General features: G+C 49.0%; 1 protein-coding gene across 1 annotated transcript; it reads right to left on the bottom strand.

Moving 5' to 3' along the window:
- Positions 1 to 644: 644 nt before the first annotated feature.
- On the bottom strand, positions 645 to 7,871 carry LOC139103349 (chemosensory protein 2). Its single transcript, XM_070657917.1, has 3 exons — positions 7,854 to 7,871; positions 2,493 to 2,688; positions 645 to 1,673 (listed from the first exon to the last, which is right to left on the bottom strand). Exons 1-3 carry the CDS (start codon positions 7,869 to 7,871, stop codon positions 1,528 to 1,530), a joined length of 360 nt encoding a protein of 119 aa, XP_070514018.1. The 3' UTR covers positions 645 to 1,527.
- Between the last annotated feature and the right edge of the window lie 6,995 nt (positions 7,872 to 14,866).

Raw genomic sequence — 14,866 nt, 5'->3', positions numbered from 1 at the left:
AGCCGGGGACGTGCGAGTGTCGTTGAAGGATTTCGTAGCTCGCGAGGTGACGCAATAGATTTGCCTGCCACCGTTTGCAGTTGCCGTTTTAGGACAACGCGCAGTTTTGTACGTCGCCCTCACGTCTCTCGACCCGCGCGCGATTTCTGCAAAGCGTGAGAGACGTGTTTCGAATGCATAAAAAGGAAAAAAAAAAAAAAAATTGTAACGATCGTCGCCGAGCGATCGCCGGCTCGCGGAAAATATTGGCAGTCCAGTCGGATATTCACGATATCGTAAGTAAACGATTGATAATAGTTTGTCCGTGTCTATCGCGGGAGCGACATGATTCCAGAATTCCGAAGTATTTTTCTCGTCCGCGCTTTAACGCCAATTTGTTTCGAAATGTCACCGTCTAACAATGAGACGACGGAATATTACCTCGCCGTTCGGTTTAAGCAATACCTAACCAGTCGCTGACAAATTGGCGTTTTGTCCTCGTTCCGTTCTCGAGATTATCGCTAGACGCCGCGCGAGGTGTCTCCGCTTCCAGCATGCTGAAAAGTTTTACCTCACCGAGTAGTGTTTCCGCGGCAAATATCTAGACGCGCCTTTTCGGTGCGTCTTTAAGGCAACGGTGTTGTTCGCGCCGCGCGCCTACTTTTATCGGGATTTACGAAGTTTAATTACTCGCCTGTTCTCGCAGCCAGCACCGGCGCACGAGGCAAACTTAAATTAGCATGCATACGAGGGCTTTGACACCGAGACACAGTGGAATTAATATTCACAGCGGGGCCGGCGAAATCCGAATCAGGCCGCAATCACGGCGGCTGAATAGCAGGCCGGGCGGGGCATATAGTGTTAATTATGTGCCAAATAAATTAGCAACTTGTTGATCGTCATTAATATTCGATAAACCCGGTCAAACATTCCGCGGTCCTTGTGAGGATTTCTCCGTGCACTTATAAGCCCTCAATAACGGCGCGCGTAATGCGCCTCGTTCCCGCGGATCACGCATGGGTTTAATGCGAATATCCCTAATCGCTGTTATACATCGCGAATGCGAATCACGCTCCGGTGTAACGAACGCGCGTGCAAACGTGCACCGCCGTCGCGGCGCGTTGCGCCTCGTGTGAGCCGGAACAGAAGGCGAGGCTTGAAACGCGAAATAAAGTGACAAGGGTGGTACGCGGAGGCAGCGACGGCGACAAGACGTGCTGGGCGACGCTTCGAATAATACACGGTTTTTTTTAAATTGAGAAACTTTATTTAAACATATCAAATAAACTTTATACACATATAAGATTTTATAAATAATTAATAAAATGCAGACGAAGGCTTTGCGTCATCGAAACTAAGTTCTACGTGCGTTTGATAATGCGATATATATAATTTTTTTTTTTTCTTTTTTCTCTCGCACCATTTTCGACAATGATACTTGATGAACGAACGCGATCGACTATCCTACGGCTCCGCTGCATCTTTTCGTATTCCATTACTACGTTTTGTACATCTGGCTTCATCGTGGTAGCTCATGTCGCGTCTCGCTTATGAAACTCCGGCGTATTGTTGCACTATCCTGGTCCACTCCTTCGGGAAGGATCGTTGGATGTGAGAAAGGACCTTCTTGATCTGACGCGTCTCCTCGGGGGTGCACTGCGGGCAGGCGCCTCTCAGTACCAGCGGCACTAAACCTGGATAAAATAACGACGTAGGATTTCAACAGAGCTTTCGGCCCGGTTTTATCTCGCGCGCGAGCTTGTGTACGCAGGGCGCCTCTCGAGACTCGCGTGTGTGTGCACAACGTTATCGCAGGATATAATGGTATTTGATGTTTAACATTTCCGTATGCAGGCTTCCCGGGATCTCCGACGCTAATTTTAACCTTTTATGAGGCGAGAGCGCCGCGGCACGGAAAATAAGGACCGTCCGGAAAAATGGATAATCCAATCCGCCTCCGCGAGCGTACAAACATTTACGATACAAATTTGAATAGTGAGCGGCGACGCTCAATATTTAGTGCTACCGATAAAGAACCCCGGAAGCGCGGATGATCCCGAGCTCCAAGTTCCGCAGACATGCGAAAACGTTCGAGGTTCGGCCCCCATGTTTACTCTGCGACTACGGGAACGCGACAATTAGCGGTGACGTTCTTGTTCTACGAGTTTCTCTCTCTCTCTTTCTCTCTCTCTCTCTCTCTTGCACGATGAAAATTGAACTCGCTCGAAATTACATGGAAATTACAACGGTCGTGAACTTCGCGACTCCCTTGCAACTCCGATGCGACAGATACCCGCGGTTTTACTCGGAAAATACCGGGACAACGTGCGTCCGCTCGTCGCGTCTTTTTTCTTTAAGTGACGAGAAAATAACTTAGCTTTTTTAGGGCGTCGTGCGCGGCGGTGTAAAAGAAAAAAAAAAAAAAAAGGAAAAGGTCGAAAAGATGCCATATGAAACCTCGCCTCGGGATGGTCGCGGGGCGCGAGACTCTCCGCGATGGGACTACCCCTTACTTTTCAAACGCCGTCCGACGGGGTCGCAGGGTGCCTCTCCTAGGGCGCACTTAAGCTGTCGGTTCAGGTAACGCTTGTCGCTTAGGGCCATGTTTAGTTGCTCGTCGGAGACCCGCGATCTGCCGGTTTGCTGGTCCTCGGTATCCGACTCTGCGGCCGCCGCTGCGGCGAGTAGAGCGCAGCCCAGAATGAGAATCTGCAATTCGTATAGTTGCGAATTAATATTAATTATTATTACTATATTAATTGCGAATAATACATATAATCTAAAATGAGGTGCTCCGAGTGCGATCGGACGAGCATTGTCGCGCGCCCGGATTTTCCCGCGTGTTGCACAGTAGCCGGGGGTAATCCCGGATTGCGCGCCGCGGGGCGCGAAAAAGTGGGCGGCGGATTGTTATTTTGCGCGAGCGACGTTAAACTTATTAACCCCTTGGCGCAGTGGTGGCGAGCGATACCCGGACGACGGTGCTTAACGTGATTACATCATCTGCAAGTATTATGGTAAATGGGTTCCGGCTTTCGAGGGGACACACAGGAGACACAGAACGGTGTCCGCGCGCGCGCACAGGTGCACCCTGCATGGGGGCGAAATTAGCCGCGTGGCCGTCCGACAATAAGGGCGGAAGCACGTCTGTCATGCGGTAACGAAAGCGGATAAGGTAGGGTTGGCCCGCAGGCGGGGTGGCGCGCCTCGGCGAAACACGCCAAAGCTAACACGGCTAAACAAGCAGCAACCCGCCGTCGTGCCGCTGCAGTACGGCGGCAGGTATGCAAGTAGCTTCCAATCTCTGTTTACCCTTCCTTCTCTCCATTTTCTCTCTCTATCTTTCTTATTTCTCTCCATGTGCTTCGTCGTATATTGTCGTCGCCAGATCTTAACTAAGGTCGCCGCTTTTAAATTACCCTCCTCGCCCCGTAACGACGGTGGACGGGGGCGTCTATTTTTTTTCATAAACCCGCGGCTACTCTAATTCGAGAAGTGAGTTCTCTCCGGTGACCGCGGGCTCGCTCATTAAGGGTGTTTCTTGAAAGATTCAAGAGCGAGCGCGCTAACGAGTGCCCGCTAATTTCCCCGCCGGGTATTTGCGTTCTCACGCGGAACAATACAGTTATTTTGCGCTGCTTAGATTAAGCAAAGACTCGCGCAAACAATCGCGGTCGGAAACCGCTTGAATACCTTACGCGAGCCGCGTCCGGGTCTGAGGCGACTTATCGGACCTGCACGGAGCCCGGGCACTCTGCTAACGTTTTTAAAACCTATCAAGTATGCGATGCGCGGTATGGGCGTCTGATAAAAGAGATCCTGATTCGATTCGCGCGTCTGAATGTATCGACTCCTCGATAACGAGCCTTGGTGATGGTCTTCGCGCCGGAAATGGGATATGTGGGTCGATTGACACTTTAGATTTGCACGCCAATCGAAAGTGTGCGGCGCGGCGAACGTGTGTGCGTAGCACGTCGCTCCGCACAGCCTCCGTAAGCTCATTTCGGACGGGTTTATGGAGACGGGCGTTGATTATCCGACGTGACGGCACCGACGCGGCAGCGTATTTCCAGATTATTACGGGGCCCGTAATATACTGAACTCCGCGGGCAATCGAATTCCTTCGCGCCCTGTTTATTGGATTCCTTTGACATCCTTTGCGCGAGCATAGCCGCGCTGATCGAGGCCCTCTTTTGCATATCGTCTCGCGGCTTGTTGCGAGGCCCGATGTATATCCGACCGAGCTACGCGTGATTACTCGCCTTTGTCTTGTTCCCTTTTTCCTTCCTCCACACGCGCGGCGTTTGTAATTTTTAATCTCGTCGCCCTTTCACTGCTTTCTCCGGCCTGGATTTCGAACAACCTCAGGCGTCGCGACCGCTTTTTCTGCGCACGGTCGGTGAACTTTTTATGATTACGATAAAATTTTACGATTTTTTTTTTTTCCGTTAGAACAACTGAGTATTTGAATAATATATGCGGGACGATTGAATACCGAAATCGAGGTAAATCGAACGGTTGAACAAAACTAGTTGCGCATTTGGTTTTATTTTAATAAAAAAAAAAAAAATTAAAAAAAAAATACGCGCGGAGTAATTGATTACTAAAAAATAGCTGTGAAATTTTACATTAATTAAAAACGTTGCGTGTTTATTAGTGGCGCGTCTCACGATCCGGCTGCGGCTTAATCTCGGCGTAATTACATCTCGCGCCTCAAGTCCTTGGCGTGGCGCGGCCGCCTTCTGATTTCCCGGCGGGATCTCGAATTTCGACTTTTGTGGCGGGATTCTAATAATCGTGACGGCTCAGTAAATCACGGCGCGCGCCACGCAGACGTATATATATCTATGCGGGAATGATTTGTGGATTCTCCCGATGCGGGTGCGCCCGCGCAAAACCGCTTACTTCCGCAAACCGGGGTGAATTATAAGAATTATTGCCCGCGTTGAAAGGCAAATTGGCACCGATATATATATATATATAGATTTTATCGTCGGCACGTCGCGCTGTAATACCGTTCCTCCTTCTGCAGCATGCCGGAATGTTTCGAGTGTCCCTCTCTCTCTCTCTTCTCTCACCGCCTCCGGCGAGGATCCACATACGGGCCGTTAATTACGCTCGCATTGAATGCAACGGGTGATAATGCGCCGTAAGCATACGACGCGGGGCGTCGCGAGGCCGCGCGCGCCGTTGATACAGCATTAATTACGCTCATCGCCCGCGCTCGTGAGCCGGCAATAATTACCCACAGCTATCGGCACCTTCACCCTGCACCGATTACGAGACGATCCACGCTACGTCACGTTCACGTCGCGACAGTAAAATTAATAATTCGCGGCGGAGAGAGAGAGAGAGAGGAGAAGGAAAGAGCGGACGCTGGACCGCCGGTGATGCATCGCCGGAAGCTGTTCCGCAAGTTGCACGACCGATATCGGCGTCGGTAGCGCCCGATAAATAACAATTCAACGACGCAAGGCATTATTTGCGGCCACGTTAATTTACGGTTATCAAACTAATTTACAGTTGCTTGGCGGTAATCGAGATACGCCGGCGAGATTGTCGCCGGGCGGCCCGCGCCACTTCGTCCGATATCGGCGAACGGGTACCGCCAATAAATAAACGCCGCTCGTGCTCTTTCGGGGTACAATATTCGCGCGGGACGAATGAATTGTGGGGAAAATTAATAGATTGTAGATTAGCGATTGCCCCGGGCGAAATTTCGGCGCGCTCCGCATCGAGGATCCTGTTTGGCGAAACCGCAGGTTAGCGCGGCGTTATTAATAAACGCGTACGACTTCTATTTTTTTTTTTTTTTTAATTTATTTATAACGCTAAATGTATATGACGTATATTTAAGCGGAAAACAAGATCGCAGAGTCGCGCTTTAATTTAAACCGTGGAAAAAAAAAAAAAAAAAAAATTTACGTCGTGCTAATTTAGTACCCGCTTATTTTCTGTGAATTTTTATTTCACGTCCCGCAGCTTTTCGCGAAACGCAGGAAATTAAAACAAGTGTGATTATTCCGTTTTGTACGTTTTAATATCGCGAATAGACCGATGTTCCTCCCCCGGCGCCTCGAAATTTCGCTTATACCTTTAAGTCGTCGCTTTAACGCGCCTTTGAACCACGACGTGATTGCACCGGGGATTACAAAATCGTCGGGCTATCTTTTCCGCGATTGTCATTCTGGTCGAGCGTTGTTTCGACACCTTTTGCATAAGTATACGATTGCGATACGTATGAATTATAATGTTATCGCCATCGCCGATAAGCCGTTGCCGATCGCGTCGCACATAGAGCCGTCTCTCTACGTGCGGAAATTCGATAATTCGATTTTATTACAGGGATCGCCGTTTCTTTTCCGTAAGACTTGGCACCGGCCGTTTTCTTGCGCGAGCAACGCATTGCATTTCTCTGTACGTTATCGATTATTCAATCTTTATGCGATTTAATCTAGAGATTATCAAATTTCCGAGCTCCCACTGGTCGTATATCGCATTCTGTTTTACATTTCGTATGTAAAGAATATATTTAAACAGTTTATCTTTATTATATTAAATTTTTTTTTTTGCAAGTTTAATTATTAATTATTTTTTTTATTAAGCAATAAAAATATTTCGTTAAATTTATTAATATAATTACTTTGATGTTACGATTTGGTTCTTGTATTTTTTGTTAATCGTCTATTTTCGTATTGTTCACACGCAAACAGCTGTTACGCTTTAAAACGACGAAATTTCAAAACGAGCGTTACAATGTTTTCTCGCGAAAGATGCAATTATTTTGCTCCGTACGATCGTTTAGCTGTACAAAGGCACGTAACAATGGTACGTTATTGGTTTAATCTAATGGCGCATTAATCCGGACCTTTGCATACACGTCCGGCAAACAGTGTGCTCCATTCCAAACTCGGCGATGTAGCCGTGGAAAATACATCTTTATCGGCTTCCAATATTTTCCCACGCCTAAACAGAATATCAACGCGCGCGAAACAAGGATGATGAAAAATTTATTCAGCTCTCGGTCGGCAAAAGTTATGCGAGCCAGCCGGATTTTCAGGGTAAATTAAATAAATTATTATTAATAATAAAATGCGATTTATGTTACCTCATTATTTCGTATTTACCTCTTTTCGCTGGCGCATATTATTTTTCATACTTAACGAGCTTCAATTATGACGCGCGTTTCCTTTATTTTTCTCTCGTAATTTTATAATTTATATCTTCGACTTTAGCATGCGGGTATCGTCGAAACCGTCGGTTCCGAGATTATTATTATATTTTTTTTTCTTTTTCAACTATGTAGATACCTACGTTTCGCGAAAGCGGCGCGGCTCCCGGGACGCTTCGAGCAAATACACAATTATGCAAAGCGGCGCATTTTTTGACGGGAATTTATACGCCTCCGAGTGGCCCTTCGTTGCGAGGCAAAACGCATTACAATAAAAATAAATCGTCCGGAAGCGGCCCTCCCTTGGTCCTCGAGCCCACCCCCTCGCCGTAAATGTACGACGCCGAGCGAGAGGCCGCGAGGAGGATTCTAAGTAGCTCGTGTCGTATTCCGGGCGTCCGATGAGTAAGCTCCTCCGAAGGAGGCTTGCGTCGCGCAGGGAGGAGAGTTGAAAGAGAGAGGATTCCGTCCGGGTGAAAATTTTCCTCGCATACCGAGACAACCGCTTTTCTAAACGCCCGACATTGCGCGGAGGGCAACTCGCTCTTTCCCCCCGGAGGGTGTTCTCCCCCAAAACTTTAAATCACCGCGCGTACGTGTGCACCCGTACACATATATTTATATATACACGTATTATATAGCGGTGCGTGCCGCGCGCACGGAGAGAGAGTGCATCAACCTGTTGCGCACGTTCGTCACTCACCTTGATTGCCGGAGCCATGCCGAAACCTGGAGGTCGGTCGGCCTTTGGGATCGCGCCGTTTGATCTCGGGGGGTCGCGAAAACGAAAGAGCCGGGGCTACGATTAATCGGCAACGACCTGGGGCAGAGGTCCTTGCTAGCTTTTCGCTCTTCGGTCCGAATCGCAGTTCTCTCGCCGTGAAATCGCGCCACGCACTGGGTTTAAAAGACACACTCGCCGGACTTTCTTTCACCTCTTTCTCTGGATAAGCACTGGAGTACCCAAGTCGCGCGACACGTGATATATACCGGCATTCCGTGAGGTGCCTCTCGCATGAGATCGCCAGACAGAAGGGGAAAGGTGCGCGACGCGTGTTAGCGAGAGGTGTCACGGTTTTTTCCTCGACGAATGTACGCGCGACGAACATGCGACCGGATGCCGCCACTTTACGTGACTTTCGTCAGGCCGCCGTTTCCTTCGCGAAAGATATATTAAAAAAAAAAAGAGGGGAGGGCAGGGGGGAAAAATTGGACCATTAGCCGTTTTCGCGAGCTCTCTCGGAAAATACGGACAAAGAAGGTAATAATTACGGATGCTTGTAGATCAAAACTTGCGGAGAATAACCGGCGCGTTAAAAAGCAATTCGTACGGATTCTAGCGGACGAATTAGAAAGTCGTCAACGTCAGTCGCGGTGCCGTGGCACGGCGAAGACCGTCGTGCGACTCTTTTTCCAACTTTCATGCGGTGGGTATTCGCCGACAAATTTATACTTCCGGCGTAATCAAGCGTTTTGTTACAAGCGTGTCGCCGAGTTCTCGCTCAGCGGTTGCGTCGACGTGCGCGAGACGTGACGGATATTTGCCTCACGAGCCGCGGAAAAGCCTGGGGCTCGTTAGGCAAGCCGTCTAACGATCGATTTCACCCATTGAAGAAATCCGCCGACTACTGCTCTCGCTTTGTCTTCCTTCTCGCCGGCGAAATGGATTTTATGTGTTACGTCACAGGTGGAAAAGTCGCTGTCGCAAATTCATCAATCTTTTACTCGCCGCGCGATTAGAATAGCACGATCCGGCCGCAATTAAATATTTCAACGTGCGAAACATCGACGGCAATTAATACTTATCTTTAACTTGGACGGAGACCCGAAATAAAATTACCGCGACTTCGCTTTGTCTATTTTTATTTAAATTCGTAATTAATCTTGTCTCAAGTGATTTTATATTCAAACACAGAGATATGTTTAACGTTAATTTGCAGCGGACGGCTGTCGGTATCGATACATAATCGCAGGAATTTTTGAAACTTCGTGGGTTGCGTTAAACTATTTTATATTAAGCAATTTTTTTTTTCTCTTCTTTTATTTAGCGTAATTTTTTAAAGCCTTTTTGTTCGTTCAAGACACTTTCCCTCCTCCTCTCTTTTTCTCTCCGTGTTCTTCTTTTCTGTTTATGGAGCTACTTGTTGGATGACGTTGCATAATGATAACAAGCGGAGTCGCCCGGTGAATATTCCCATATTCCGCCGACAGAATTAATCGTCGCCCCGCGAAGTGAAATATATTCGCCGGCATGTAAAAATACGCATTTATCTCGTCGCACGTTCAGGCACAGGTCCTCGGCTTTTTACGCCGACTCCGCGCGCCGTTTAATGTGGCATTTGCATCGCAAATTCCGCCGCTATTTCCTCCGCCGGATACGTCCGATCCGCAAAGTTGCATCGTTATAAAAGCAATCCCGATAAAATCGCTTGGCCTGTCTCTCTTTTGCGCGCGCAGAACGAATGACCAGCTAACGAGCGTATTTTTCGACACCGTCTCGGCTCACCGGCATCGCTCTCTCGTTCTGTCCCGTTGACCTCTTTCTTCCAATTTTTTTTTTTTTTTTTTCTTGTACCACGACGCTGCAACCTGGAGCTTCCGATAAAATCGGCCGGTTTAATGGGACCGATCGCCGCCGCGTTCGCATATTCGACGATAACGGGTTTCGAAAGCGGGCTGCGATGAAAGAGCGGCGGAGAAGGCGGAAGGGAGGCACGAAAAATGTAGCCGCCACGGCCGGAGAGCGGACACGCCGAACGAGATGCTAGCATCCGTATCGATGGACCATCCGCGGAGAAAAATCGTGCTTCGCGCCTCTCTCGGTCGTGCACTTTCGAGCCGAAAAATTGCTGCGCGAAATGTCTGAATCGAAATCGTAATCAGCTCGATTTATTATTAATTGGGGTCTTTTAAAAAAAATAGCGCGCGCGTAGCGCACGCATGGTTTCTTCTAGTATAAATTTAAATGATTAAATCGCCAATCAGTCGCAGAGTGGTTACATTTTAGATGACGATCGATTTGAAGAATTAAACGAGAGCTGAGAAAAAGAAATCGACGGTAACGCTTTTGTAGATCTTGCGTTTATTAATTATATGCAAACGAAAAACTTGGTGCTAATAGTAAGAAATATTTAGTAACGTTCCACACGGACGAGAGATAAAAATTCTTACGTGAAACTCGAGCACTTGTTATTTACCGCGCCCTTTTAATTTCCCGTATTGAATATTTTAATATCGAAACTTGGAATCGAAATTTCACCGAAATATGAAAGTTACGCGAAGGAACGGGAGGCGAATTTCATTTCACATCCATTTACACTTGCCGAAACTTCGCCCGTGAGAAGACCCGCGGACGAATAATTTAAAAATAACTCAAATTACTCGTGCGCCGCGAAATATTTCGATAGCCTCTCATAGAAATTTCTTCAAATTCAGGCTGCGTGCGGAAAAAGCGCCCGCGTCGTTTACATTTTGCACGCCGACGACGTGCACTACGTGGCATTAACCCAAAAATTTCGCGCGGCATTTCGCTCGTGTTTCAACAGAGAGGGTGAGATTTCGGGCCCTGTCGATCCCGTTGATTTGTTCGCCAGTTCCTGCAGCAGGTAGGGGACGGGGGTTAATTTCCCAGGCACGGCGAGAAGTGTATTTTTGTCCCGGGGAGATTTTCACACCGGCGCCGACGGCGGCGCCCGAAAAGAGAGCGGATCCCAGCGTCCCGACAAAGTCGGCATGTTGGCGCGATGTCCTGCCCCTCTCACGCTTTCGTGCCTCGATTTTTTTTCCTCCCTCACGCGCCGCCTCTCCGTCATCGACACCTCTTCTATTTTTTTCTTTTTTTTTTTTTTTTTTCGTTGTCGGGGGCTGTTTGAATGGGCGATCGTTTCGAGGCGATCCGATTGTTCCAACGGAACGAGTTTACCCCGAAAAAAAAGTGAGCCCGATGGGGAAAGGGGAGATCGATGGCTTATTGTGCTGTTAGTCACGTCGCGCGACTCTTCCGACGGGAATGAGGGGCGAGAGGGTACGGAAGAGGCGGCTTGATTCACCTCGCGTTGAGTTTATTTAACATTTGCAGCCGCTTAACAGCCCAATTGGTTTTATATCCCTTTAGCAGCACCGCGTCCCGTGCATACTAAAGCATTCTAGCCCGCGTGACAAGTATCGTTATTAATTTGGTAATAATTTAATAGCTTTATGTGCGCCCCCGCCCTTTTCCCGTCGCCCTTTACACCGCGAACAGCGTACGTAAAACATGCTCGTTTACGGGTGAATTTAATTGACTTTAATTACAACTTTAATTTATTAGAACGATCGTTTAAGTATGTCTTGTTGCTCAATTTGGCGGATCGATTTTGCTGATTTAATTATACTCGCAACTCTCGTCCTCCCCCTCAATCGAGCGACGCAGTCAGGTAACACGAGCGTTGCGAAACGCTCGCCGGGAAAATAATACTTTTAAGTCCGGGAAGTATGAGGGAAAATTAGGAAACTGCACCCGGTGATTAAGTCGACTTTAACGGGAACCCGTGCCGTGCGTAAATTTGAGATATCGCGCGAATGTGGTCGTGTTAATTTCACTGTTTTTTTGTTCCCTCTCGTCGCCGTCGTTTCTCGTTATTTACCAAGCTATCGGGAAATTCAACGGCTCCACCTTTTTCCCCGGGCTTCGCGCAAATGGTTTTTTTTTTCTTTTTTTTTTTTCGCGGCTGCACGGCGCGTGTAACGGCTATAACACGCGTGAACAGTCCTGTACAGCCGCATAAATAAACGGCGTTTCGCGTTTCAATTCGCAGCCGAAGGGATGCCCCTCGTCGTTGTTACGCGCGCACCTCGACGATCGGTCGCGAGTCGTAAATCCTCGACTGCCGAGAGAACTTAGGTGCAAGGTGGATCAGCGAGCGTTAAACCGGCAGATTAGGAACGGGGAAAAGGATGACGCTTGTTTTAACCCTTCCGCGAGAGGGTTAATCTACTCCCGGGGAAATCGTATAACCGGGGCCCCCGTGGCTCAACAAGAGGGATTTCCCGTGGAGAATATAAATTTAGATAAACAAGTTTTAATCACGCTCTGCCGCCGAGAGTTTCACCGTCGCGACGTTAACCGCGGTTTAATTATGTTAATTTTAAACGAATTTCGCGGGCGTTGTCGCTCCTCGCCGCCCGGAAAATGCCGCGAATCGGCGAAAAACGTTGCGCTTTTAACGTCGCCGAGGCGGCGACGTGGACGGTTAGGTTGAGTTACGCGAAATTAATCGCCGCACATTAAATTTATCGACAGACCCATCCCGCTTTGAAACCCTCCCCCCGCGCTCGATATCGGCCGGATTGAATAAACCGCTCGCGTTATTCAAATATTTATTCGCGGGAAATTACCCACGTCGGTTTAATAAATTCAGCTATGATTTCCCCGTAGACTATCCGATTTTGAGCAGGCCGAAGTGTCGGAGGGAAAAAAAGGAATAGATAAAAGAGATCTCCGGCAGATTTGGTTCTTCTTTCCATTTTAACGCGCGATCTGATACGGAAACGATCTCGTTTCCGAGTGCCCGATGTGTGCATTCTATCTCGATCACTGAAAATGCAGAACCGCGCGCGTTACGTCGGGCGAAATTTCTTTTCCGAAGGAACGACGCCGGTCTCTATCGAGCGCGGGAGCAGCGCGCGGTTTAATGGCGGGTTAATTTTTGCCGCGGGTACAAACAACGCGCAAACAACGGGGGCGTAATTAACGGCTCGCTGATGAGGAACACGCGCGCGTGGCCGCTCATTCGGGCGAACGCCGTGTTTTCACCCACGGCCGCGCGTAATGCGCTGTGAATGAGTCGCCTGATTACGGGTCCGGAGAAAGAAATCCCAAGGTGAAAGTTCATGGGAACGGGAGAGAAGGGGGACCAAAGGTGGGTCCCTCGCGCGACACGCCGCTCGCTCGCTCGGCTAACGAGAGAAAGTGGGAAAAGTCGGCTCGGCCTGTCGTCGTTGTCGTCGTCGCTGAATAGACGGACGCCAACATTTCCCGGATATATCTTGGACGTTGAACCCGGATAATAAAGACTACGGCGGATAGAAATCTACCTGCGTATACATGCCCGTCTCGTGCGCCTTAATGCCAGATTTTATTTCGCGAATATGAAAGGAGCGTTCTTTCGAGCAGCCCGATGAAAAATATACTTCCATTTGCAAAATCGATCTTTTCTGCAGCTGCACAACCGAGGCCACGTTAATTTTGCACGAGCCTCGAGTGCACTGTCGCGAAGGTGGGGCCGTCCTTTTCGGGGCAAAGCAAGACGTACTATGCTCGCGGGGTAAAAGCTGAGCGACGGGGAACCTCCGGCGCGGATGCTGCGCTCGCAGCTTTTTCTCCAGAGCTTGCCGGTGACATTATTGATTGAAAACTCGACAGCCGTGTTTCGGCGCGCGGATCGGGCACGTTGAGTGGACCCGAGGACCACCGCGGGAAATTGACACGGTTCGCAGCCACGCAAACACCGCGGTGTAATTATCGCCGTCAATCGCCGGCTCGGAAGGCAAAATCGAGTGCCGGCGTCGGCGGGTCCTCTCGCGAAACGGTGGATAATCCCCGGCGATCATTATGAGCGCGCGATTTCTTTAGCAAACAGCGTGCGCTAAATAACGGTAGGAAAGAATATATCGTAACATTATGCAAATCGTGGAATGATGCGGTGCCGGGTAGTCGTTCCCTCGAACCGCCCGGAAGTTCTGCGAAAGAGCGCGAACTAGCCCCGAACTTTTTCCCTTCCGCCGAGGGAGAGGTATTTTCACTCCACTCCGGGTGTATTTTCAGCGAGAACCTCCCCGCCGCGGCCAATGTTATTGTGTAGTAATTCGTATTGCGCGAATATTGAGGATTCGGTCAATATGCGAAAACAATAAAAGCAAGCTCGGTCTTTATTGAAGTTTCGTCGATATGCGCGCGCGCGGGGGGACCGGGAAAACATTGCGCAACGTCATACCAGCGCAAGTTGACTACGACCGATAGTTATTGGAAAAATAACTGATGGCTATCGTGACGCGGTGGCGCTAATAAATTTCAAATCCGTGCCGAGGCGCCGGCCGGCACCGGGCGTAACTTTCCGACGCTCGCCGGTAATCATTCCCGATAAATCGTCGCCTAAATAAATTATTGCCATCTTTTTTTCTTTTTTTTTTTTTCTTTTTCTTTTTGGTCTGCGTATAAATTGCACGCGGCTACATTTGTCGCTCAACGTGTTGCTTCGGCATTCAAACTGTACGCCGGTGAGACCCGGGCGGACGAAAGCCCGGGGCTTTTCCGTCTAATACGTTTCTATTCTATCGGCGCGATATATTTCTCCGATAATAACGATCGTTCGAGGAGAGTGGAATTAATCGTTCTATTATCGAGGAAACGGAAAAGATAGGAATCACAAAGGGACGGGCTACCTCGTCGATATCAATCGAGCGGCGAAAACTCCGGCGACTTTTCCTGAATCTCCTTGACGGCGTTACATTTTCTCGCGAGGCGTATTAACGATCCGCCGGGGCGTAAAGTGACTAGGGATATACGCGCTCCGCACTGCCCGGGACGAATAACCCCCTCCGAGTTAAATTCTTTATAAGGGACACCGGGGAACGCTGAAGGATCCTCGAGCAACGGGTCGAGGATCGCCGTCGTCTCTCCTCTCGGCGATGCAATCGCCGCGCTTGCTCGGACGCGAAAAATGTGCCCCGGCCGGT

This window comes from Cardiocondyla obscurior, linkage group LG01 (assembly GCF_019399895.1).
Source record: "Cardiocondyla obscurior isolate alpha-2009 linkage group LG01, Cobs3.1, whole genome shotgun sequence".
Taxonomy (NCBI): Eukaryota; Metazoa; Arthropoda; class Insecta; order Hymenoptera; family Formicidae; genus Cardiocondyla; species Cardiocondyla obscurior.
This window is presented reverse-complemented; position numbering and strand designations above follow the sequence as displayed.